General features: G+C 40.0%; 2 protein-coding genes across 5 annotated transcripts in view; both read left to right on the top strand.

The window, feature by feature from the left end:
* The window catches only part of LOC106813864 (neuroblastoma-amplified sequence-like), a 26,968-nt gene extending 6,047 nt beyond the window's left edge, over positions 1-20,921 (top strand). Inside the window, exons 3-39 of one of the 2 annotated variants that reach the window (XM_014818138.1) lie at positions 460-632; positions 771-904; positions 1,332-1,477; positions 2,073-2,215; positions 2,544-2,644; positions 2,775-2,972; positions 3,126-3,245; positions 3,360-3,503; positions 3,808-4,016; positions 4,401-4,470; positions 4,675-4,800; positions 4,918-5,069; positions 5,193-5,318; positions 5,673-5,856; positions 6,182-6,393; positions 8,562-8,787; positions 9,068-9,202; positions 9,597-9,770; positions 9,924-10,094; positions 11,176-11,317; positions 11,604-11,818; positions 12,316-13,059; positions 14,125-14,418; positions 14,679-14,891; positions 15,207-15,368; positions 15,661-15,842; positions 16,035-16,145; positions 16,448-16,695; positions 17,069-17,295; positions 17,533-17,656; positions 17,803-18,184; positions 18,358-18,535; positions 18,767-18,853; positions 18,972-19,108; positions 19,351-19,480; positions 19,854-19,979; positions 20,193-20,921. In XM_014818138.1, the coding sequence (XP_014673624.1) occupies positions 460-632; positions 771-904; positions 1,332-1,477; positions 2,073-2,215; positions 2,544-2,644; positions 2,775-2,972; positions 3,126-3,245; positions 3,360-3,503; positions 3,808-4,016; positions 4,401-4,470; positions 4,675-4,800; positions 4,918-5,069; positions 5,193-5,318; positions 5,673-5,856; positions 6,182-6,393; positions 8,562-8,787; positions 9,068-9,202; positions 9,597-9,770; positions 9,924-10,094; positions 11,176-11,317; positions 11,604-11,818; positions 12,316-13,059; positions 14,125-14,418; positions 14,679-14,891; positions 15,207-15,368; positions 15,661-15,842; positions 16,035-16,145; positions 16,448-16,695; positions 17,069-17,295; positions 17,533-17,656; positions 17,803-18,184; positions 18,358-18,535; positions 18,767-18,853; positions 18,972-19,108; positions 19,351-19,480; positions 19,854-19,979; positions 20,193-20,483 (6,937 nt within the window). In that variant the 3' untranslated portion in view covers positions 20,484-20,921. Of the gene's footprint in view, positions 1-459; positions 633-770; positions 905-1,331; positions 1,478-2,072; positions 2,216-2,543; positions 2,645-2,774; positions 2,973-3,125; positions 3,246-3,359; positions 3,504-3,807; positions 4,017-4,400; positions 4,471-4,674; positions 4,801-4,917; positions 5,070-5,192; positions 5,319-5,672; positions 5,857-6,181; positions 6,394-8,561; positions 8,788-9,067; positions 9,203-9,596; positions 9,771-9,923; positions 10,095-11,175; positions 11,318-11,603; positions 11,819-12,315; positions 13,060-14,124; positions 14,419-14,678; positions 14,892-15,206; positions 15,369-15,660; positions 15,843-16,034; positions 16,146-16,447; positions 16,696-17,068; positions 17,296-17,532; positions 17,657-17,802; positions 18,185-18,357; positions 18,536-18,766; positions 18,854-18,971; positions 19,109-19,350; positions 19,481-19,853; positions 19,980-20,192 lie in introns of those variants that run through there. The other variant, XM_014818209.1, reaches the window with a different exon arrangement.
* A 1,149-nt stretch (positions 20,922-22,070) lies between these two features.
* Positions 22,071-27,401, top strand: part of LOC106813572 (protein smg8-like) — a 15,257-nt gene continuing 9,926 nt past the window's right edge. For 2 of the 3 annotated variants that reach the window (XM_014817781.1, XM_014817923.1), the window contains exons 1-2: positions 22,071-22,156; positions 26,906-27,026. In XM_014817781.1, the coding sequence (XP_014673267.1) occupies positions 22,083-22,156; positions 26,906-27,026 (195 nt within the window). In that variant the 5' untranslated portion in view covers positions 22,071-22,082. The remainder of the gene's footprint in view (positions 22,157-26,905; positions 27,027-27,401) is intronic. The other variant, XM_014817851.1, reaches the window with a different exon arrangement.

The following is a 27,401-nucleotide window of genomic DNA, read 5'->3' as shown; positions in this document are numbered from 1 at the left end:
GTGTGTGTGTGTGTGTGTGTTTGTGCGTATGCGTGTGCGTGTGTGTTATAAGAATATAAATTGCTACAGACTTTATTACATTTCGCGGTTTAGGCCGTCATTTTGTGTCATTTCGCGACATTTGGCGACATATCGCGTTTTTTAAGTAATTAATTTAAAATTAATTAGCATTTTCATTTAATTTCAAATAATTTAATAACAACTTAACTTTAATTTAATTTTATGTATGATGATTTTGAGTCATTTCGCGCCTTTTCGCGGTTTAGGAGGCCGTCATTTCGCGGCATTTCACGTCATTTTGCGGTTTAGGAGGTCCGCAAGATTAGTAATTAATTGAATTTTCCCACTTGTCAAAACTTTGGTGAAGTAAAATCAAACCATTTCAAGATTTAATTAACATGGTTGTGGTTGAAATAGGCATGATTGTTTGTAAACGTACAATTCTTCACCCCCATGTAGGTCAGCTATTGGATGGAGTCGTCCGTCAGGTTTGGCTGAGTTAATCAACAGTCGATTGCATTGGAAATTTGCTGTTTCTGGAGATGGGAAACTCACAGCAATATTGCAAGAAAACTGTATCGAGATTCGTTCATCCAAGGATGATTTTGCAAACATGCTAAGAAAATGGCAAGGTACCTGGTGAAAATTATTTTAGTAATGTAAGGATTCAATATATGAAATGTTTGTGTTTAAATTAAAATTTCAGTTTGCATACATTTATGGCAATTGTCAATCCATAAGCAAATAATAGAATATATTGTTTTTTTCAGTCCCAGTAGATCCACAACCCCAATGGCGACAAATGGTGTGGAACTCTGATAGCTCATTGTTGGCATATGGAGACAGTAGTGGTGGAGTGAGAGTTTTTGATATAATTGGAACAAGGATATGTTCCATTTCACAGGTATAGCTCATTTATACAGTATAAGAAAAATGTGCAACGTTTTATTATTTTAATAAATTGAGGTTGGGTAGGAAGTGTTTAATAAATAAGGTGCTTCTTCAAACTTGTTTGAGAACAACCCTATAGGAAGGACACGTGTGTATAAAGTATGGATGGCATTTTTCTGCAGGTATTTCTGCAGTGAAATTACCTGTATAGAACGGACATGTCTCTAAAAAGAAATTTTGGGAGTTTCCTTGTCTTTACCTATTTATGCATATTTGATGGATGGGCAGGAGTATACAGGTTATAGTCAATGATAGGATTTATATGATAGTTTGTTAGGAGGCACTCTGATTCATGCAAAACCAAGAAGTGTACAGTCGGAACGACTATCGTCTCAAAATCCTGAAAGGTGTAACACGTTTTCATTTGTTGTGCATTACAGAATGCAGGAGCAGCAGCAGCTGGAATTGTAGATTGCAGCGAGGCAGCAGCTGAGCTAATATTTCTCGAACGTGAGAGAGATGCCAAGTGGGCGGCTGAGTTGCTGTTTATTAGCTACAATGGTCAACTTACCAGCTACTATATCAGGTAAGGTGGAAGTGAAGGCAATGTAGTCATTCATTGTCCTTGAAAGGTTGCATGAGTGAAAGCATTTGATTCGTCTGGTTCGTTTTACAAGATTTCATTGACAATATCTTTAATGAAAAATCCCTGCTATGAACATATTATGATTTATACTATTATTATTATATTATTATTATTATGATATAATGATTTATGCTAAGAAACATCAAAGCGGGTGTAGCGCCATCTACCGTCACAAATTGATTCATTTTGGTTTATAAATGATTTATAATATATATAATATTGTTTATAATTTTCACATAAAAAATTACACATAATTATCAAGCGTATATAATGGGAGTTCTCCCATATATACTCTTCGTTTCTATAATGTACGTCGATGGTTGCTCAATTAAAACTGACTTCTTCTCACTCACTCATTTGTGTCCTTTTTTGTGGTGAGCTACAGTGTCATTGACCCTTTCATTACATGGTATTTTAAGTCTTACACTGTTCATAAAACAACTGTTAATGTATTTCCAATATCAATATATTACATTTGATGCAAAAACTTGAGAAAACAAACAATAATAATTTAGCATTATTGGAATGTTGTCAGGACTGGAGAGGAGGGTTATCAGCAACATCACTCCTTCAGCTTCAAAGACACGTACCCACAAGGTGTTGGAGCTGTGTGCTATGACAAGCAGCACAGATTGCTCATTGTTGGTGGTTGCTGTCAGGACAATGCCGGTGTTGATGGTTAGTGACACTTATGAGATTAAACACATAACACATGAATTAATTTTGATTAACCTGTTGCATCAAAAAATGTGACAAAGTGTTCACTCACTCCCAATAAGAAACCGTCACGCTTTCAATCATTTCATAAATTTCTGATGCTGCACTTGTGATGCTTATCAAATACTGTAAAATATTTTGGTCAATAAGCAAATGGGTTCATTAGGAAATCTCAAATATAAAATTAGATCATGCGAGCATTATGGCATGCAGTTCTGTTTCACAAGAATCACCTATCTGCATCAACTGGTATATGGCAAAATCCTGTACTCTAGTTATCATCACATAGGTTTGTCTGAGGCAATGAGCAAAGGCATCACTGCATGGAGAGTGCTGGCTGACTATCCACATTACAAGCAAGTGACACAGCTGTCTGAGGATGTTGAAACGGTATGATGCCATACATGTTTGCTAATCATCTATATTCATTGTCTAGAGTTGTAAAGATCAAATTAGGTTAAAGCTTAGTTGATTGATTGTACTACTGCGGTGTTATTTGTTGGTGTATATTCATCTCCAGGTTCGGCAAGGTAAAGGTTTTCTGAGGCGAATCACGGACATGAGATTTTTCATTCGCCAGACGGAACCAGATTTTGTGTATCGCATGTTATTGTCCCCGGAGTGCTATCGCTTAGCTACAGTACACCGGTCTGGAATGCTCTCCATTTGGCAGGTTCCATCGCTCAGACTGGATAAAAGTTGGAGTTTGGAGGATCAGGTATGGAAACTAACTTCCAGATGAATGCAATTTTCCCCATCCGCCATCTCAACTTGCCTTATCAATCTCATTGTGTCTGAAATCCATATGTGGGTGTTTTACTAGAGAGGATTTTTTGGAATATCCTGTAACTTCCTTACAATTTACTTGCAGCCAGGCTATGATGAAGAGAGGCCACTAAGCATCGGTTTGTACAACAAGGCCACGAAGAAAACACCAAAAGAAGATCAAAATATAAACCTGCCTGTGGATGTCAGTTGGTGGTCTGAAGAGGTCAGTAAGCTTTGTGTATTTGGAACAAAAGCAACGTGCTGATTTTGCAACGTAAGATGAGAGTGTTATAAAACCTGGCATTCCGCATTCTCTACAAACATTTCACAATTGCAGGCTGTGATTCTCGCAAGACTCTCTGGATCGGTTACCGTTTCCTCTCGCAAGACTCTACATAATCTATTGGGGCAGTCCTGCGAGTGGTTCAATTCATCTCCCCAACTCTCCCATGTCTGTGACGGAGCCTTGCTTACCCTGGAGGTAAGCCTATCACAGAATATTTTACGACCAGATTTTATTTCGGTTGCGCGCATGTGTGTGTGTGCATGGTATGCTTGACTACAAGGCTTATACCCACATGTAGATACAATCCTAAAGTGGGGATCAAACTAAAAATGTTTAGAATGGTCATAACTATTTTGAGGCAGCCAAAAATGGTCATTGTAGTCAATGTAGTGGCACTGGCAACAGCAGCAGTTGTAACACATGTTGCAGCAGCTTAGTTATATTGTTACTTAATATTTACTGCGTTCATTTACATCATTGCTGTTTGCTTCTCCAACAGTGTGAGAATACAGTTGCACCGAAAAAGCGCAGACTGGTGTCTGGTGATGGCCAGTTCATGGAGCATCATGAACCATTCATAGATGTTGAGGAAGAGGAGGAAGATGAAGATAGCATAGGCATTGTGAGGCGGACTACTAGTTGCATGAAGCATGCGCTTTATGCCGTTACAGATATGGAGTCTTTTCGACCACCACGCAAGCGTCCCAAGTAAGAGCACGTGTGTATCTTTGTGTGAGGTGCGGTGTGATCAAATTGAAGTTTAGGTTCATGTTAATGTTCTCTGTTTTTTTAACGGCTTGAGTGTGTTTGGGCTTGGCGCTCTAACATGTTGCCTACTTGTTACTGTAACAGTATTCATGTTATTTCATGCACTGCACCAACGCGCCATCTATTATAAGCGCCGTACGCGAGTATTGGAATTCAACATGGCAGCGCCCATGTCAACGTTGTAACTTCGTTCGTGCTAAATAAAACACATTAACTACAATCAAGACTTGTCGAATACCATTAAATTATAATAGATGGTGCGTTGGTGCAGTGCATGAAATAACATGAATACTGTTACAGTTAAATGTCAATTTCTTCTGCTAGGCTAATGAACAGAACATATCGCCTGATGTGCCTCAAATCTACAACTCCAGAAGAGCTATATGCTAGAAAGGTGATTATTTTGCCATGTTTTGTTTCACAAGGTTAAGAGAATGACATTAGTCTTTACGAGAAACACTGAATTGGTTGCTATATTGAGTAACTGATATCAAACATACTAGAGCTGACAATGTGCAAACATATATATGTGTTTTGTATTGGTCAGGTAATTGTTTCTAGTCGTAATACACCTTGTGCTTTTGTTTAATATTTGCAGATAGATGATGAAGAATATGGGGAAGCCTTAGCACTTGCCAAAGCCTATGGCATGGACTGTGATCTAGTCTACCAATGTCAGTGGAGAAAATCAAATGCATCCCTTGCAGCAATACAAGACTACCTGGTCAGTCAGCGTCTCCTATGAGCTTCTCCTACCGTGTCTCACTGATTATACAATATAATTGTAGGTAGATGCAGTTTTAGCATGTGCAGTGCACACAGTGTTTAATTCTGTTTACAGACGAAGATCAGCAAGCAGTCGTGGGTGTTACACGAGTGTCTAGAAAGGGTTCCAGACGATGTGGACGCAGCTAGAGAGCTTCTCATGCACGGTCTTCGTGGTACAGATCTTGAAGCACTCATATCTATTGGGTGTGGTAAAGACTATGGAAGGTGGTTGTCATTCAATTATACACACTACTTACAATATGGCCACTGTTTCTTGCTTAAATATGTGGATGGTTTAATTTTTTTTGCATATAGTATGATATGGATTTGATTATTCTATAATTTCAGATTCATTTCAACCACTGATGAGTATTATGAAGATCTGGATCCATACGATGAAGATGATGCAAAAGTGATCGAAGAGCGTAGGCAAGCGAAGAGAAAAAACTTGTTATCAAAAGTGAATTTTGACAGGTAATTTTTAAATATGTCACAAAATTTGATAAGTGCTATCTAGTATTTTAGTGCCATGCATGCCAGTTTGTGAATTCTAGAGGAGTTTGGTTGGTTTTGCCTTGGCATGTGCATTTTATGTCATCTTGTGCCGTTCTTTGTAGCTTCTTCATAGTCACATTAATAGAATCATCTTCTTGGAGCTCCAACTACCCTTTCTTCTCTCATTCTTGTAGTTGTTCTATTTCAGGCTTTAGCCTTCACTCGTGTGTCTGGCTTAATTCTATTTTACAAGAAAAAACACAACTTGAGATACTAATTAGTGACTGCCGTGGCTATGACTTCGTTCACGCCTGTGTGCATTCTTTCTCTCAGGTTGACTCTGCAGCAGATACAGCTGTGTCAGTCACGGCAGAAGCTGCTCCGTTACCTCGACAGATTGACGACGTATGAGATTCTACTAGGTGGCGCCAGTGTTGCCGATGAGCATTTCGACTACAAGGAGTTCAAGGAGCTGAGAGAGAAGAATATTGTTGAGCTGGCTGTGGGATATGCTCAGGTTACAGGCTTCAGTTTAATGATATCATATGTATAGTAATACAGAGTTAGTGAGCAGTAGACATTAGGTAGTAGGTCCTTGAATATAACAGCAGTAAGACGTTTGATGGTAGTGTTAAGGTTGTGCTAATCAAACCTTTTGTTTAAAAGGTATATTACTATTATAAGTGTTATATATTCAACAGGTGTTATTATTTTACCAATTATGTAGAATCTCTTAAACCCATAAATTGATTTCCCTAGGCATGGCTAGTATGGCACAAGAAATGTTTAAGAAGTCATTTGGTAAAATGGTACGGTGTGTGGAAATATTTTATCATTTCCAGTGTGGTCGTGTGCACTCTGTGGAGACACTTCTCATGCATCACGGAGACGATCTTCTGCCTCATTGGCTTCCGATTCTTAGTAACTTCCCAGAAATTGTCCCTCCGAGCAATTACGAGTGCCTGCTGCCGAAAATTCAGAGTGATGGCACCGTGGAGCCGTGGGGAATGGAGACTCTACGTGAAAAAGATTGGTGTGAAGTTGAGCCTTGCAGGTATGCCATATGCTGCAATTCAACATCTGAGCATTGTTGCCATTAGTTATTGGTTGTAGTAGTCTATAAGAAATATGTTTGGTGAACGTGTCGTACTGACAAATTTACAAATCATCATACTGATATATACGATTTACAAAGCACAGAGTTATTGTCATTGCTGTCAAGTAGGGTTTTGCCGAGAAACAATTCACATATGCATATACGCACACATGCATGTATGTAGACACACTGCACTGTTTATGCCATGTGTTTTTAGCTCACCTTGACATCGTCAAGCTGAGCTATTGCCATGGGTCGTCGTCCGTTCGTCCGTTCGTCCGTCAACATTTGGCTACGGTCAACGATAACTCAGGAACCGTTTGACCCACATGTTTGAAATTGGGTATAGTTGTTACTGCTATGCTCCCATGTTAAACGTCCTATTTTGGAGCATGCCAGTCGACGTACTTTCGAGCCACGGCAATTTTTTGACAAAAATGGGAATTGCTATTAGTCAGTTCAGGTTCAACGGATTTTGCTCATTTTTGGTATGTGAATGAATAAGGGCTAGGGGTTTTGATATTTAAAAAAACATTATGCAAATTAGGTAGGGATTGGCAATTATACAGCATATTATATAGACACGCAGATAACAAACAGTCTGTGGTGTCACACTCGTCTGGTTCGTTTTACAAGATTTCATTGACAATATCTTTAAAGGGACAGTAGCCTCTAGGATTTTACTGCATACAACTGTACTTACTGTATAACAAATCGTTTATACCCACACGTATTTATTACCAGGTACCTAATTTAATTGTTATAATTAATTACACATCAACGCTACGAAATTTGAACGGCGCCATGACACTCGCGACCGTGCTGCCACGCCGAAAAAGTTGCGTATTTGACAGTTTATTTTGCACGTTACAGACCAAGGGCTAATCACAAAAGTGCAATTATATTTATACCTAAATGCTATTTAACCAAACGGTTATCATTTAGGGTAAATTTATCCATATTATAACTGAAACTATATGCCGTTTATAAGAAATTACAATCCTTTTGCTTTTAAATAAATAAATAAGAAACACCCTCGGTCTGTAGCCCTTGGCTGGAAAGTGGTTTTGCGCAACTTATCAGATAGTGCGCTTTGAGTGGCGCCACTGTCGTTGTAATAAAACTGTAGTCGTTAGTTTTAAAACATTTAAAAAATTTTTTTTTTATGATGATTGAACCATGAAACTTTTTATGTAGCGTAATTATAACCTAAATTAGCTGAAAATAACTCTAGAACCTAGAGTAAACTCACCCTTTAATGCAAAATTCCTGCTATGAACATATGATATAACGAACTCCACGACAGATGGCGCTTTCGCTCTGGCTCAATTCTACCACTGCCACAAGCTGATTTCCGTAAGAATTTCTTACGCTTTTTTACTATAAGTTTTACAGCGATCCCGTTACTCCTGTCCTATGTAATACGGTGTGTACTTATAAAAGCTGCAAAGATAATAAAAGTCGGACCATTATTTCATGAGCAATTTGATAAAATAGTGATACGAAATAGTGCGCCCATTTACTACTTTCAAATCATTACGCTGTTTACTAAACTAAGTTCACGTATTTATCATGAATTTTCGGGATGCTTGCCAATATACCTAATTCTCGAACATTGTCTTTGATACATTTTTGCGTATTCAGCTTAAAACATCTAAATTTGTCCACCAACAAACATGCAAATCATAGAAATTTCTAATGTTTTGTTCAGCGGCGACTTCGCGGCCGTTGGCTTGCCATTTGCTGGATTTCCCCGGAGCTCCGCCCACTGTAAAAATAGTGCTAGCATTGTGGCAGTGGTATATCCTGAGTGTGGGAAGGGGGCGCTGCATGCAGTTTGATGATATAATGGTTTATGCTAAGAAACATCAAAGCGGGTATAGCGCCATCTACCGTCACAAATTGTGATTCATTTTGGTTTATAAATTATTTATAATTTATATATAATATTATTTATTATTTTCACATAAAAAATTACACATATAATTATCAAGAGTATATAATGGGAGTTCTCCCATATATACTCTTCGTTTCTATAATGTACGTCAATGGTTCTCTAACTGACTTCTTCTCACTTTTTTTGTGGTGAGCTACAGTGTCATTGACACTTTCATTATCATTTGCAGCAGCGCGATAAATCCAACTGTTCCCAACCTGGGAGGATTCCTATATGAGGATGTGCCAGAGCTTTTGCAGTTCAAACTGGAACTGACCCCTGAAGGTGTGGTGCATATGTCAACAGACCAGCTTAGCATGTGGTATCGATTCCGCAGCTTGGAAATCGAGAGATTAAGTTGCCGTGTCGACAATGCTACAGACATGGTTCGTCTAGGCATTTTCCACAATGTGAAGGTGAGACTGATCATAAATGTGAATTTCATGAAGCAAAACACAATATTAATAAATACATCTTCGATCTTGTATACATGCAGTCTGAGGTATGAAAATAAAACATAAATGTTGTTGATTGCTTGTGAATAAATATAGGTTGTGAATGAGTTCAGTTGCGATTCAATGTCAACCAGGTTTACCATATGAAAAGCTCAAGTAAATTACTATGTGATTATGCGAAGGTCGCTTGTAATCTTATTTATCAACATCATTCAGTGCTATAAATGTGCCTTTATATCAGGGTTTGGAAGCACTTGCCGATGATTTGACAACAGTGGAGGTGCTGGTGTATGAAGGTGAGGTTGGCGATTGTGTTACACTGGAACACTATCAAAGCCTGACCAATATTGAGCAGCTACAACTTCTCATGAGTAGGGTAAGCTATGATGCGGTGCTAGTCGTGAATCTATAAACCTGCCAACCTTAGTAATTGTGGATTTCACTGCCAAAGTGCCATTTCTTTCTGCCCGTTAAATGAAGGTTTATTGACAGAGAAATAGCCCTATAAATATCCTGCAGTGAATACTTCCCTCGTGCATTCTCATGTTTATTGGCACTTATTCAACGAGCAAATATTTTTTTTTCAAGTTAAAGTTTTGATAAAATGTCCTGAATATGCATTCTGCTGGTTAACTGACAAGATATGAAATTGAAATTAGCATTTATGAGTTTAGTATTTTAAAATTACATTTTATATTTAGTAAAATTACATTTTCGTTTTACATTTTAGTTTATTAAATTTTCTCAAGACTTGTATTGTTTTGCTTCAGTCATCCGAGGAAATGTATGAAAAGAATGTTCATCTCTGGATATTGCCTTTTCTTGACCGTTGTGTGAAGCGTTCACCAGACAGTGCTGGCAAACTCCTTCGTGAATATGTCGTTAACATGGCGAAAACAGACCTGTCACGCTGCCTAAAGATATTCCAAATGTCTAAACCTGAGGTATTATTCTTAATAGGATTTCATCACAGTTGTCACACTAGTGTTGTTTGCACTGATATTTGTTAAAAGTATGATATTATTATTAACAGAAAACAATGTCATTCACATGTGTAGCGTTACATATAAACCGTCCATCTTCAATTTTCTCGGTAGGTAAGCAAGCCAGTGATCACAAACACAGATACACTGATGTCTCTAGGCTTGGAGTGCCTATACATGTGTGAACGGAGCGATCAGCTTGATCTGGCACATGCCATATATGAATGTCTTCCACAGCGGGGATCGGGACTGGCAAGTGATGATTCTGCTGCTCTGTTCAACCAGGTTGGTCTAGAATCGTCACATGCTTTTTAGCTCACTTTGACATCATCAAGCTGAGCTATTGCCATGGGTCGTCGTCCGTCGTACGTCCGTCCGTCCGTCCGTCCGTCCGTCCGTCCGTCCGTCCGTCCGTCCGTCCGTCAACATTTCGCTACGGTCAACGATAACTCAGGAACCGTTTGACCCACATGTTTGAAATTGGGTATAGTTTGTTACCATATTAAACGTCCTATTTTGAAGCACGCTAGTCGACGTACTTTCGAGCCACGGCAATTTTTTTGGCAAAAAGGGGAATTGCCATTAGTCAGTTCAGGTTCAACGGATTTTGCTCATTTTTGGTATGTGAATGAATAAGGGCTAGGGGTTTTGATATTAAAAAAAAAATTATACAAATTAGGTAGGGTTTGGCAATTATATAGCATATTATATAGACACAAACAGTCTGTGGTGTCACACTCGTCTGGTTCGTTTTACAAGATTTCATTGACAATATCTTTAATGCAAAATTGGTATTTCCTCTCCACCCTGCCAATAAAACGTCTATATTAGAGTAAAGTTTTACAAAACATGTCGGAGCGCAGCATAACCTATTTATTTCAAATGCCATCGCTACAAAGCGGGTATAGCGCCATCTACGGTCACAAATTGTGATTCATTTTGGTTTATAAATTATTGCGATATACAGATGGCAATCGTTTCTATAATGTATGTCGATGGTTGCTCAATTAAAACTGACTTCTTCTTACTCACTCATTTGTGTCCTTTTTTGTGGTGAGCTACAGTGTCGTTGACACTTTCATTGTTATATGTGTGAAAACAAGTAAGAGCAAATGTGGATCATTTAAAATACATCCAATCCATCCGTGAACATATTGTTGGTTTTACAGAGTGTTTCGCCACTAATGGTCAGAAGGATATCTGCACTGTATGTTATATACCTGCAAATGAAACAATACCTGCAAACTTTGTTTACCTGATTTAGCCTAAATGTGTGACTTATTTTTGCCGTTAATGCATCAAATACCATTTTAGAATGCGTACCTCCTCTGTTATGTACCTACAAATGGAATGTTACATTGTACAGGTGAATGCACTAGTTGATCATCTCAAGGCGGCAAAGATTCTGGAGACTCACGGCTTGCCGACACCTTTGCACTTCATCAGGCAGACAGAGAGTGATGCTGAGGATGCAAAACAGTTGCTCGTAAAGCTGACACGTACGGCAGGTGAGCATAGACAGTAACTGCCCCAACTGTCATGCGAATAAGACCTGATATTGGACTGCCCGAACTATCAATGCGAAAAATACACGATGTTGGATAGTCGAACAGTTGTTTTAGTAGATCGATGGGCATACTACTGCAGTACATAGGCAGGTTACGTACTGTCAGGGGTTAACGATAATGACCAAAATTTGTCATCGACAATACTGTCTTGCGAACGAGGGGGAGGGTGGTTGGTGAAGGTCAGCATTGGTGATGGAATGCAGCGTTCTCGTGACGTTGCTTGCAGCTCGTCGTGCGCCACCGCTGACCGAGGTCGAATGGAAGCACCTGCTGAACAGCATGCTGGAGCTGCAGAGATGCGTGTACCGCTGCCTGCGCGCCGAGCACTGCTACGCGATATTCTGTGAGAGCCTGCTCGGCTCGGAGCGCGTCGAGAACATTAGGCTCGCCGGGGACATGATGGAGACGTGCAGCAACGACCCGCTGGCACCCTTCAAGAAGGTCGGTGCGCGTTGAAGATACATGCTCGTCTTAAGTTCTCGTTTCTGTAGCTCTGCGTCCTGCACCGCGCGAGTTTCGGTGCAATAAGCGACAATATAGGCTGGATTCAACATTGTAGAAATGAGATGGAGTGTGTCTGTCCTTGGTAAAAGGATGCAAGCATTCACAAGAAACCCTGGAAGCTAATCCCGTGGAGCCAGACCCTTTAGCTCTAACCCAAGTCTCCTGTGCCAAATATATGTGAATCCAAAAAAATATAGCGTGTACTTATCGTTTGATACATTGATCTAGTTGCCACTACAGTACTGTACTGTACATCAGTGTCCAGTATTTCAGTGTCATTCGCCCTCGAGTCTTTATCACAAAATTTTATTCACCCGCGACTAAATTTCCTTATATTTTCTACCCATTTTTCATTCACCCCAAAATAATTTCATTCACCTTTGGGCGAACCATTCACCAGTTTAAGAAGCGCTGCTGTACTCGCCTGTGCGTAGGTTGTCTACGACAAGGCTGTGGACATCGTCGTTCGGTCCGCGCAGGAGTACTTCAACTCTGCTGCCAACCTGATGGACGGCAGCATGGAGCTGGCGCGCCGCTGCCTGCAGCTAATCACGGACACGCCCGCCGCCGTGCAGACGGAGCTCGACCTCATCGCCGCGCTCGCGCTGCTAGACGACTTCGGCGTGTCGGCGCTGCCCGTGGAGGTGCGGCTGCAGCGCGAGCGATTCTCGCTGGTGGCGCGCGCGGCGACGTCGCGCCCCGACGCGTACGCGAGCGCGACCAGCCTCCTGCGGCTCGCCCGCCTGCTGCGCGCGTGCGGCGGGGACGGGCGCGAGCAGCGCGGCCGCGTGCTGGTGATGCTCGCAGGCGCGGCCCTCGCGCGACGCGACCACGCCGGCGCCGCCGCGTTCTGCTGCGACGTCGTCGTCGACGGATACGCAGCCGGCTGGGAGACGTGCGAGGCACTCGCGCGCTGCGACGAGTTTGACGACGTCGCGTCGCGGCGGCTCCTCGCCGATTTCGCGCTCGTCCACTGCACGCCGGACAAGCTGGGCTCGCTGCTGAAGAGCCGCGCTCTCCTGGAGATGCAGAGTTTGAACAGGGTTCTTGGTCAGGGCGAGAGAGAGGGAAGCCATGAGCCGGGTGATAGAAGGGGAAGCCGCAGTAGGGAATCCAGTCCTGCGACAAATCGTGCAAACACAGCATCTGAGGATTCCATGCAGGCTGATGAAAAACAGGTGCGTATGTTATTTTTAGCTCGCCTTGACATCGTCAAGATGAGCTATTGCCATGGGGTGTCTTCCGTCGTACGTCCGTCCGTCTGTCCGTCAACATTTGGCTACGGTCAACGATAACTCAAGAACCGTTTGACCCACATGTTTCAAATTGCATATAGTTGTTACTCCAATGGGAGAGGTTTGAACGTCCTATTTTGGAGCACGCCAGTCGACCTACATTTGAGCCACGTCCACTTTTTGGCAAAAATGGAAATAGCCATAAGTCAATTCATGTTCAACGGAGATTTTGCTCATTTCTAGTATGTGAATGAATAAGGACTGGCCCCAAAACAAATATCACACGGGTTTTGATATTTTTTTTAAATTATGCAAATTAGGTAGATTTTGGCAATTTCACTATGCATTTCAGTGTCTGCCTATGGTCAACGATAGCTCAAGAACGGTTTGATCAACATGTTTAAAATTGAATACAGTTGTTACTCCTATGGGAGAGATGACAACGTCCTATTACGTTTATTTCATCTAACTGGTCAACCTCTCTACAATCATACCTATATACGTGTAATATTGTGTTTTAGATTCTTCGTTACAGTAATTTGACTGGAATATTTTATTGTTTTTATTTGCGCGATATTTGAAAACCAAAATGGCGATCATTTAGGCGTAGCGCCATCTCTCGTCGAGATTTCAGACTTTCAGATCTGAAACATTTATTTTTGCATCAAAACTTATGCATATATTATTATCAAGAGTATATAATGGGATATATGCTATATAATGGGAGTTCTCCCATATATACTCTTGCTTTATATATCCCTCCTCCCTCTTATATCACACCCAAGGTGAGCTACAGTGTCATTGACACTTTCATTTTGCAGTGGCAGCATTTCTCTAAGGTGGTTGCACCCCAGTGCCGATTGTCTGCGGATCCATACCTAGTGAATTCTGTTGCCTCTGAGGTTTTTATCGTTGTAACACGATCTTGGTTAATCCCTCTTAATCATCGAAGTATGTATTTAATGTACGTCATTTTAAATTAAATGTCTATTATTTTACTTTTGATAGAAGTCTGACATGTACACAGCTGTGAGAGCCTTTGAGCAGACGAAGGACTTAACGAAGCATGTTCTGGCTTCTACCACACACACGACGAAACAAGTGCTGTCATCAACGACATCCACAACTCGAGCGCTGCTCGGTAGGATGAAAGAGAAGAAGTGGTGGAATCAGCCAAGGCGCTGGCTGAGGCACAAGCGGAATGAAGCTGTGGAGGATGAGTGGTTAGAGAACCAGGACCTGGTTCAGCAGGGCTGCCATCCATTCTACTCTTCGGTCATGCCGAAAGCACTTAGTAGCAAGGTGAGCAGAGCTGTTGTGACAGCAAGCTGGCTTGCTTTATTATTGTGCGCTGACAGACTGTTAAAGCTGTATTAACAGTAAGTCTAAATCATAGAAATGACAAATGATTTTCTGACTAATATAAAGTAATAGTCGCTATGTACATGTGCTGCCGATTCCACGCTGTGTAGCTTACATCGCAAGCCAATCCACACCTGTTTGTGTGTTGCAATGTTACCGGTCTCTGTAGTGACGGAGCGTGGATGTCGCCCGTTGTTCAGGTACTGATGAACTACGACGGATGTTCGCTTGCGGAGCACTCTAACAGCAGCGTGGAGCTGAGCATGCTGCTGCTGCGAGCTGCCAAGCTTGAGGAAGCCCTGAATCACGGGGAGGCTGCGCAGCCAGCTACTGAAGCCATACTCAATCTTGCACAGGAGATGCTCCCGCACGACACCACATTAGGACTCGCGTACCTTCTCGTTCTCGCGCAGGTATTTCATCGGTCATCTTACGACCGTGTGTTCATGATAACTGAATGTATAGAAAGTATTTCAAGACTAGTGAGACAACATGTGATTTTTGTGAAGATTACACGATCATAATTTGCCATATGATGTCAATAATTATTTAAAAATACACATAATTTTTGTTCTATATTAAACTGTTCCATTTCATTTGATATTGCTGTGCTACAAACTCTCCAGTGTGCAGGCAATCGACTGGTACTATGCAGGTATTTCACCTGTGTTTTGTTAAACTGTTGCACGTGCTTGTGAGTGAAAGCATTCTGATGCCATATGTTTCAGCCTACCGATGCAGACCAGTGTTTTGAGAAACTGCCAAGTAAGGTCCTGCCGCTGCAGCTGGCATCGTATTACTATGCTCTGCTCATCTGCTCCATAGATGCACCAACACCAGAGTACATACAGCAGCTGTTCTTGAACAATCCTGCCGATGTCATCAAACAGGTTGGTCTGATTTATTATTATTATTAAATCTTTATTGCATATAATTCAAATGCAAATACGTGTACTGAAGACAGTATTTTTGTGTGGAGAAAAGATCTGATGGATGCAATAGTGTTGAGCAGTTAAAATAATCAAGTTCAGGTGAAATAACACAACATGCAGAAGATGTAACTTCATAATAGTCTTTCTGTTGCAATAAACTTCTGCTAGTTCGTTGTTTTTGAATTTTCCAAGTGCAATTTCATGCATAACTTTGCACTGATGTCTTTCCTCTTGTGTGTGACGATTAAAGGCCAAGAGTGTGAACGATGTAGGACGTGGGGCGTCGCTGCTGGTCCGGCTGCAGCATTATGATAAGGTGCTGACTGATTACATGCAAGCGAAGGTCTTGCAAGGATTGCGAAAAGGGGTGGATGTTGTGAGGTTTGCTCAGGATGCTGAGTACAAGCGCGAGACAATTCTAGGCCTCTCCATGTAAGCATCTCCATAATTTCTAATATGGAAGTTATGTGTGGTCTCATTTGGTTCTCGTTGGTCTCAAAGGACAAAAGTGTGAATTTATGTGCTGGTTTTCGTCAGCTGTTTTGTCACGTTATATACAAGCAAACTTGACAAAGGATAGTGACTTGTGAATGTAAATACATGGTGTGGGTAAAATCATTACAGGAGTTTGGAGCCGGAGGTATATGATGTCGCTGTGTCACTTGCTGAAAGCTACAACGTGCCACTTTGGGAGGTTTACATGTGCCATCTAGAATTTCTCTTCACCGAGAGTGGGTATGTCGTACCACTAGTCTGTAATTCCATAGTATTTTAAATACCCGCATGTACGTTTGTTCGTACGTGATCACTTTCACTGGCTGCATGTTGGATTTTGTCCGTTCATTCTATGTTCAAAAGCTCAAGCAAAAGTGGTATACTGACACTTGGGACCATAAATGATCAGTTCTTACACAGTAGTAGAAGTGTGGTAGAAGGATTCACAGGTTGGAAACGTGACAGGGGCCGCGATGTAAATGCTCCTGTGGCCCCCAGTTCTTGGCCGGCGGCGAGTACTATGTATCCGTGTTAATTGGCAGCATGACGACACCGGAGGTTGAGGCGCAGCTGGAGCGTCTGGACATCCTGCCGCAGCTGCAGAGTGAGCCGGCTGTGCTGTGGGAACGCATGCGCACGTACGTGTACCCGTCGATCCACGGCACCGACCACGCGCGCCTGCTCTACTACTACAGCACGCTGCAGGCATGCGGCGAGCATGGCCGCGACGGCGACATGCCTGCAGCCGAGCACATCAGGCTGCTAAGGAAGATCAAGCCGGCAGCGCCAGGTGAGCAGTCGTATATGTGTCTGTACGTGCGTGCGGCGTGCAGGCGTCTGTGCCTGCGTGCGCTCGTGCGGGCGTGCATGCCTGCGTGCGCGCGTGCGGGCGTGCGTGTGTTCCCACCTGCCGACTGTGCTCTCGTATTGATAGACTAGCATCACCAGCACACAGCAGTTTGATGCCAACTGCTTGAGCCGAGAAGGAACAATGCCACAAGATCACCTAGCGTGATGCAAACGTGTGCCCTCAAACAGTGTTAAATCTATTAATATGTTTATTTATTTAATCATTTAGTAACCATCAATTCACCAGGCAAACCCTTGTCAACCTGTAAAACTGCAGACACTCCTGCTATGAATATCTCTGGAATCTGTTGCAGGGCTCAACTACAAGAGTCTGGTGTCCGGCGCGAGCTCCTCCCTCGATGCCATCGACAGCGTGCTCACCGCCAACAATGTTCACGTGCTCGCCAAGCTCGCTCCGAAGCTGCCGAGCCTCGATGGCAAGGCACCTCTCACGCCCAGCGCAGTCTTCTCCAGGTGGGCGGTTAAGCTGTTCAGAGTGGACGGCAAGGCAGAGCAGCTGAAGGCTCCTCAGAAGACCCAGGTAGTGAGATAATTTCGATCACCTTGCATATGACGTATCGTTGTCTATTGGTTTCACGTGATGGGTGTCCATTTGGTAGCTAGCATATGGGTGTTGGTTCGTATTCAGATCTGGAAAATCGATAGGATTTCTGACGTGTAAGTTATGCTCGTGTGAAGCATGCCTAGTATACCTAGTATGCCTAGTATGCCTAGTATAGCGCATATGTTAATAATTAGTATGTATTACTTCCATCAGGCAGACTGGATACATAGATATGAAATGTCTGGGGAGTTCGTATCGCGTCTGCTACCTGAAGATTTGCTGAGCTTCATTGGCAGCGTAGTGTTTATTCCCACATCTATGAAAAACATGAACATGGGTAAGTGATGCCTTTGCAATTCTTTTAGCCCTCTCGGTACTTTTTTTTGTAGATTTTGTAATTTAAAATTCGTATTTTCTATGTGTATATGACGCATAACTAAAAGATCTGTTTTGATTACTTTGCCCAATCCAATCCAATTGTAGCGACAAGGCAAGAGATCATCAGGCGAGCACTTAAGCATTCCAGACAGCAGTATGCTAAATCACAGACAGCAGATGGCAAGAATGAGAAATGGAAAGTATGCGAAGAAACATTGGAACAATGGCTAGGTCATCTCAACATGGTCTATACTGATTTCATTGAGACAACGAAGGCCTCAGGCACACCATTCCTACAAGAGTGTGCACAGGAGTTTGATCTGAGTCGAGGCGAGGAGGACAATCTGAAGTCGCTGGTGTACAAGCTGCTAGAACATGGCACTTCCCTTGATGAAGTCGGAAAATTCCTACAGGTGTCGCCAGCTGTCACTTCCTCTCTAACAGTCATGGTGCAGGAGACAACTCGAAGGCTCGTGTGTGCAATAAAGTAAATACTGTATAATACAATGATCCAGAAGGCATGTCAACGTCGAAACGCGTACAGCAAATAAACTATGCAACTATTTTTGTTTTATACTCTATTTTGATATATGATATTACCAGATATATACAGGTACCAGTGTACTATCGTGTTAACTTGGCTCTTGTATTCGTTATCAGGTCAGCACCTAAAGCAGGCACCCAGGATGAACTGAAGTCACTCAGCCGAATCGTGAGTGCGGTGAAGACGAGTAGCAACGTTAGTGAGGAGGACGTGCTATCAGTGCTGCGGCCCTACTGCTGCAACGTCACTGTCCCCACGCAGTCTCGCCTGGATGTCCTCACTGTGCTCGAGAAGGTATGCAGCACAGTTGCATTGTTGCTCTCGTTGATGTATTTCATAGAGTGTAATGAAACCATCCATACTTTCTGTCGATGTGCGTGTACTAGAGACAATGCTGGTTTAACTCTCTTGTGAACTAAGGTTATGTACATATGTATGTACTGCAGACAATTACAAATAAAGTGTTCAAAGATATCTTGCTGGCTGTCATGGGAACTTTACTTACGGTAAGCTTTTAATTATCAGGAATTCGACATGCAGGCTGAGGATCAAGAGCTCCTTGTTTTGTACAGAACACAAGCTCTTGTTGGCAGTGGCTGGCCACAATTGCAGGTAGACGACATTAACTGCATTAACGCTGAAATACATGCAGTATTTAAATTTTATTTGAACGTTTTCTTGCAATTATTTCTTGGATACTCATCACATAATATTTTCTGACCGTTCTTAGGTGGCACCTGAAAACGTTGTAACAGAGACAACGCGACTTCAGCTGTTTGATGGCCTACTCTCAACTAGCACTACGTTTGAACAGTTGCTTGCACTCATAGAACTATTGCTCAGTTGGCCACCTTTCATTCAACAAAGGTATTTTTTATTCTGCTAATGTAGCACAGTTGTTTATTAGCATGTGTGTTTAAATGCATATGCCTCCGCACTATATGTCGTGCTATGATTTGTAAAAATGTGGCCCATCTCCTGAGTTCGCATTACATCCTCTAATTTTGTCCAGTGTTTATATTTTTAATAATTTTTGGTGAACAGTATACACGTGTTTGCCATGTAGCTGAAGGTGCATTAAAACTAATAAATTACATATATCATTGCAGGGAACAGGCACAGAACGATTGGCTAAGGCTTTTAATGCAGATGCTTGATAGCAATCATGCAGATGGGCCAGAACGTGTGGTGACGATAGCAAGGCATATACACAAACTACAACGACATTTTGATTTACAAGTAAATATTTATTCACCTACTATCTCATTCCTCTTAGCCATGTTTTTAAATAATATGCAGCAGTTTGCTGAAAGCAGTTGTAGTTCTCAAAATCAGAACTCGGTGGCTGATTCTGCACCTATCCAGGCATCAGCAGATTGTTCATAGTGTCATTTAGTGTAGAATTTGTTCACAATTTTCAATCAAAGTGCAAGAATATAGTTGGTGTACCTTCCCACACACACATATATATATATATATATATATATATATATATATATATACATATGTTTATTTATGTGTTTATTTATATCAGCAATCTATTTTTGCATATATTTGACTCTGATCTAACTTGATTACTTGGTTTCTTATCAATTTTCTTTTCTTTTATTAGATCTACAGTCATTTCTGTGACAAATTGATGGGTGACCACCACTTGCAGGCTCTTAAGTTGGCACTATTAGCACCATATCCTGAGCTTCATCACACAGTCATACATAAGCTATCTACAATATTACAGGTACAGCAAGTAAATGGTTTTTCACTATTATTAGTAATTATATTCTTGCTACTTACAATAACAAAATGAGTACATTTAAAGATTGTGCACAAAATGTTATCAGGATATTGCTTCTTAGAATGTTGAACTATTAAATAAAGAAATGTTTGAATATATTAAAATGCTTAGAGATAGGATTTGATATTTAAAAAAATGAATTCTATCATATTACAGGAGTTGGAGAAAGTTGAAATTGATGATGACACTCTATGCTTGCTGCTTGAAAACTGCCATGTGCCACAAACTGTGGGTACACCATACTACCAACCTCTCATTGAGTACCTGTTAGTGAATCAGCACAAATCTGAGGCATCGCATAACATCGAAAATGTGGTAGCCCAGTTAGAAGAAGCAGGACATGCAGTAGAGGCTGGGTCATTGTTGCTCTTGCAGCGCGGATCATGTCCGAACTTGTCTACATTTGATGCCGCATTTGGCACTCTCTCACGGTGGCTTAAACGCTGAACAAGTATCGAAATCTAGGAATTTTCCACGTAAGCTAGCTGTTGATATGAGTTTCAGTCTTGGAATTGTTTCATAACTATGGCATTACTATAGCAACATTTCTAATGTCAGTATTTGCAATCGTGGGATTTTTGTAGCGGCTTTTACGCTATATATAACTGATATTAACAGGGTATGCAGAACAATGTGTTTGTTTGACATATATAGACGTTTATTTAGTTTATTGCTCCTATTCATTACCTTGTTGGTTGAATACATGCTAGTATACTGTAATTTAAACCAATGATTTAAGTCAGAATCTGGCTTTCAATTTGATTGGTCTCTGCATGCGTAGAGGGAGAAATGTGGGGGTTAATTGTTATTAATTTGGTTGTTATTGTTTATGTTTTTGGTTTCTATATCATTCTGATATTGGATGACACTATAATGATTGTGATATGATCAGGAGTAAGATAATATAGAATCTATATAGAATCTATATTATCTTACTCCTGATATGATCATAATACCTGCTTCCTATGTCACTATATATATAGGAAGGTGCCGGTTTTATAGTCTGTTGGACGGGAAGAGTGCACATCTCTAAAGAAGTGGCTTGTGTGCACATGGTCAAGTTATAGTAGTGAATGCAGGTTATGAATAATGTATCATTGTATGAGTCTGTTGGAAAAATATTTGAACTGGTACAACGATAATTAAGTTATAGATTGCAGCTCATCAAAATAAAGAATTTTAATGAGAACCATGCATGCACAAGCATGCAACTTTATCTTTATTTATACAGCCTGTTTAAATGTTTACTTTTGCAATACGTACAGGTACGTATTGCAAGAGTAAATATTTCATGTGCCGTTAACGATACACGCATTATTTAATTAATTGTCAATATTGCAATTGATATTTGGAAGGCTGTTTTCCTGATGACAGTGATGTTACAGATGTAATTTAATCGGAGTGGAAACAGCAATGCTCGCTAAAGTAACATCAAAATCATTGGTGAGTTGATGATCATTGAAGAGTTGGTGATCGTTGCTCATCAATCACCAGGAACTGCAATTTTAGAAAAATTATCATAGGTGTTTGAATATCTCTAATGTAAAGCAGAAATAATAATAAGTGACTCATTAAACAAATATGTGAAAAGGAGTGTATCACTCTATATGCTTTTGATGCTCATGATATTAGTCTACACCACTCTACACAGACACTTTTGCCAGAGGCGTATATAAAGACTGATATGGCCATTTAGGTTCAAGGATAGAGAACATGGGTCCCAATAAAACCAATGTCATTTACATCAATATAAATATAATATTATATCAATATAAAGGTTAGGGTTATGGTTAGGGTTAGGGTTAGGGTTACTATTAGGCACATTGGTTTTATTGGGACCATGTTCTCTATCCTTGGGCCACTATTTATATCAGGATCGAGTCTATCAATATTGAGATCAATATTGCGATCAATATTGATAGACTCCTGTTTTTCCGGCTCTGCCTTTTGCTAGGGTCCCTATATACAGATTTGTATATAGGGACCCTAACTTTTGCTGTGTTTAAGCGCCATCTTACGGTAAACGTTGACACTATATGTTTCAAGATGGCGGCACCCACAAGTAAAAGCAAAATATTCAGCAAAATCTTTACGTTTCCGTTTGACTATTTAGATAAAAAGTAAGAAACCACGGCCTTGTTAAATTCGAAGTCAGTGGATTTATTTTGTTGTGGTGAAATGGCTAAATGTAACTTTGCACTATATGTGTTTGATGTACAGACTCAATTTCAATAACAACACAGTTTTTATTTCGCTATTTAGTAATAGATAGTAGTAGTACGGTAGGCCCCTAGGCCCCTACCCATTATTATAAATTATACTTATACTATTATAGGAATATTGTTGGAATATAGTAATTCCAATTCAGAAGGCATGTCGTTTATGGGGAGGTCCTTGAAGGTGGTTGTTATTATTGGAATCAATTATGCGTGCCATAAACGGTCCAATACATATGTAAACATTTCAAGCGGGCGCGCGAATGCGTATAGCGGGCAGCCTAACATCGCGCAGTTTTCGGGACACGTACATCGGCTTTGGAGGGGGGCCTTTCCGATTATAGATTGACACGCGTTTGTACATCCTCGCCGTCGTACCGTCACCTGCCATATTTTCGTACCTTATCTGGCGTTCTCCCACTCTCTTTCTCTCTTTCTCGCACTCCCCACGGTCTCTCTCTCTCTCTCTCTCTCTCTCTCTCGCTCGCTCCGCCGCCACGGGTTAATAAGGTATCTATATACATGCATCAATGCTGCCACAGCTAGGCACACAAGCACTTTAGGTATGCGACAATGCAGCTCGCAGCGCCGCTTGAAAAGTAACGGTGTGACTGCGCGAGCAACTACGAGGACGGAGGCGCACCCCCTAGTAAAAGAGAGGGTTCTGATTGGTTCTATTAATGTTTTCCCTATAACGTCATAACTATGACATCATTGAGGACTCGGTCGACCATCTTTAAGAACAAATTCGAAATTCTGCTGCGTTTGATGATCGTACGAGCTACTTTAAAGTTAGACTTATATTGAGGGACTGTTTAATACAGATTGCAAGTTTTGCATCACCTAAAAAGGTATCTGCATCATTTCTTTAACATCTTAACTTGTTTTTGGTGAAATTTTATGGAAATCTGATGATGCGAAAGTTGTAATTTTTGTCCCGGAATGTTGACTCTGTCGAATTTTTGCCCAAATCCCCGCTGCCTACCATGTCGCTGCGACGCTGCGCACATACAGTGCAACAGTGCGCTGTGTATTGTATTGATCTTGCATCTGAATTTCTAGCGTTTAATATCTGTTATTCACATCGTAATCAATGATTTTTGTGAACAAATACTCAAAATATGGATAATTAAGTTAATATTCTTACATGATATTGAATAAAGAAATCATATATCTGATTGTGAAAGTGGATGTTTGAAGATTTTGATCGTATGTCCCCAGTAACATTTCGAGTGTTTCGATATAAACTGCTGAGTGAATATATAAACACGAATAAATTTGTAGACTAATTCATACTAATTCATGACTAGACTAATTCAATAATTAATTAATAATAATTAGTAGACTAATTCATACTAATTCATGACTAGACTAATTCAATAATTAATTAATAATAATTAGTAGACTAATTCATGACTAGACTAATTCAATAATTAATTAATAATAATTAGTAGACTAATTAATAACTAGACTAATTCATAGACTAGACAAGAGCCTTATAGTATACTTATAGGCCCACGCGTGTATTTCTGTCTGTCTGTCTCTCTCTTTTATATATTATTTGCCTCCGTCTAGTACCTACATCATTATATTAGTGGTTGGCCTGCTGTTTGATGTTATGATTTTTGCACGTATAAATTTTTAATTTGGAGTCTGTGCGCGTGCGACTTTTTGCTTATTTACTTATCTGATTAGTTCTGTGTTTATTCATATTTGTTTATAATAAAACTAGATAAACAAATAGATCTATGCCATGGTCTAGTTGAATTTCTAAATCATTAAATAAACACTGAAGTAAATAGGGTCTAAATAAATAAATCATTTAATATATAGATAAATAAATGAATCAATGAATATATAGATAAATAAATGAATCAATGAATATATAGATAAATAAATGTATCAATGAACATACACTATAGATAAATAAATTAATTAATGAATATATAGATAAATGAATGAATCAATGAATATATAGATAAATGAATGAATCAATGAATATATAGATAAATAAATAAATGAATCAATGAACCAAGGAATATATAAATATACAAATAAATGAACCAATGAATATATAGATAAATAGACCGAGATTAATAAATAAACGAATAAATGAATATATATAAATAACTAAATAAATTAATAAATCAATAATAAATGAACAAAAAGCCATTTTTATTTTTTTTATTTCGATTATTTATTTTTAGCTCATCTGACAGTCAGATGCAGCTTGTAGAATCGCATGAGCATGCGTCCGTGCGTCCGTCCGTCCGGCCGTGCGTTCGTTCTAAAAAACTAAAATGGCTTCTATTAAAAGGTTAATTACTCATTAATTGTAAATGTAATTGTCTAATCAAGATTATCATATCAAAGTACTTTGTGTATTAAACCTTTGCCATTGAGAATACTGTGTATATTTTGCATATTCAGGCATTGAGAAAGTCAATTACCATTATTTCGCAACCTCTCGTTAAATGGCTTCTATTAAAAGGTTAATTACTCATTAATTGTAAATGTGGTTGTCTAATCAGATTATCCATTCAAGTACTTGTGTATTAAACCTCTGCCATTGAGAATACTGTGTTATAATTTTGCAATATTTCAGGCCATTGCGAAGTCGATTACCATTATTCGCAACCTCTCGTTAAAATGGCTTTTATAAAAGGTTAATTACTCATAATTGTAAATGTAATTGTCTAATCAAGATTATCATTCAAGTACTTGTGTATAAACCTCTTGCCATTGAGAATACTGTGTATAATTTGCAATATTTCAGGCATTGCGAAAGTCGATTACCATTATTTCGCAACCTCTCGTTAAAATGGCTTTTATAAAAGGTTAATTACTCATTAAATTGCTAAATGTAATTGTCTAATCAAGATTATCATTCAAGTACTTGTGTATTAAACCTCTGCCATTGAGAATACTGTGTATAATTTTGCAATATTTCAGGCATTGAGAAAGTCGATTACCATTATTTCGCAACCTCTCGTTAAAATGGCTTTTATTAAAAGGTTAATTACTCATTAATTGTAAATGTAATTGTCTAATCAAGATTATCATTCAAGTACTTGTGTATTAAACCTCTGCCATTGAGAATACTGTGTATAATTTGCAATATCTTCAGCATGCAGCAAAGCCTCGATTACCATTATTTAGCAACTCTCGTTAAATAATTAACTACAAATTATGTAATTAAATGTGATTATTATAAAGACAAATCATGTATTGTATTTGATCCAAAATACTTCAATCTACTTTTTGTAAAAATTTCACATGGATTTTTTACCCTGAAGAAAGTTATGAGCATTTTTGTTCTTCAGTTGCCGTTGGCTCTCCTCGATCACAACTTTTGTTTTAACACAATAGAAAACCAATGGGGATCAATATGAAAATTTATGCATATGAAAATTGCCATAACTTCCTTAAAACTAAAGGTATGGAAGTGAATAAGGTATCAAATTAAATGTATTGTCATGCTCTTTCAGATGGCAAAGGTTTTAAGGTATATTTATGACATCTCAAAATTTTGTAACATCCCTAAGCACTTGCAGCGTTTCAATAAAATGTAATGCTAAATAAATATGAAATCTATTTACTACCAAAGTCACCGCGGCGCAAAAACTCCCCGAACCAGCGTTTGTTGGAGATAGCATTTCGACCGTGCCCGGCCGCCACGTGAGCGCGGGGGAGGAGGGAGGCTGGAATGTCGCGCTCCGCCGTCTTCGTAAAAACGTGCATATATATATTTGTGTGTCAGTGTCGCGGCGTATTGTAGGATTAGCTACGTGTAAAAACTGCCACGGCCACGCCAGCACGTGCTTGCACGACGTGCCGTCGCCACGGGCAGCGCGGGGTCAAGAGGTTGATAAAAACCTCGCACGTACGCATCTAGACCGCGCCAGCCCACGTGGAGCGCCGTACATGTCTTCGTTAAAACCTCTGTGATAGACGTAACGCTATACTCGGCAGTAGCGCATGCATCGCGTAGCGGCCAATGAGCGAGCGCGTCATCGCTGATTGACAGCATTTCGTAGAGTTTCTTGTAGGAGCCACAACGTCTTAGCCATGAGGCGCGCCACCCCAAAAAAAGTTTAGGGGCCGTTTGGAGATGGCATCCTGCCGTCCATCCCGAAATGTGGGTTGGATTGCGCCCAGTTTTCGCGCAGTGCGTTTTCAGACCCCTGTCTAAGGTATCTGTCTAAGGGGACAAAAAGGCGGCGGCGTATTCACTGTTATGCACTGCTATTCACCGCGCAAAAACCGGGGCCGCAAGTCCGTCCAGATGACAACATTTAGTTTTATAATACTTCTTTCTACTATATTTTACTTTCAATCAGTTCAAAAGTAAAAACAGCTGGAAATTAAGATTTTTCGATAAGGCAGTGACTTAAAGGTACACATGACCCTAAGTTCTTTGCACATTTTCAGTTAAAATAGGTTTAAATTATGCTGCATAAAAAGTTTAACTGTTCAATATTTATTAGAAATACTAATACTAATAGAAATACGTCTATACGGTATACTGTTTGCTTACAACGGTGGTTACATAGCCTGGAATAGAAATACCATGGTCAATGAAAGATAGTAATTTTCATGTTGGATGTGTATTTCTAGCTCCGAATAATTTTGTTTGTTTTATTTGCTATATAGGGTGCTTAGTAACAAGTCAGAGCCTGTGTGTATCGTTGCTGTTGTTGGAGCTAGCAGGCTTTCATGGTGTCATAGGAAGTCTTTACACCTTAACTCACTCTTACATATGCCAATTTTCAAGGTAAAATACTTATGGATGATGCATATAGCTGTGATAGGTGGCATTACAAAGGCCATCTAGATTTGTGTACTATTTTAGTATTTATAGGGGTGGTCAAAAAGTTTGGTGAGTGTTAGAATAGACAGTTTTGTTCAATATTAAACTCGCACTTCATCAACCTACCTTAAAATACTCTCTTCCAATTTATACACACTCGTTCCCTATTCATGCTATTGCAGGAAACTGGAAGTTTTGGGACTACTACATGTTCATTTCTTTCAGATCATCCTAGCATATTACACACGCACACGCACACACACACACACACACACACACACACACACACACACACACACACACACACACACACACACACACACACACATATATATATAT

Source organism: Priapulus caudatus, unplaced genomic scaffold, assembly GCF_000485595.1.
Source record: "Priapulus caudatus unplaced genomic scaffold, Priapulus_caudatus-5.0.1 Scaffold1, whole genome shotgun sequence".
Lineage (NCBI taxonomy): Eukaryota > Metazoa > Priapulida > Priapulimorpha > Priapulimorphida > Priapulidae > Priapulus > Priapulus caudatus.
Note: the sequence above shows the minus strand (reverse complement) of the source record. Positions and strands in the feature narration are given on the sequence as shown.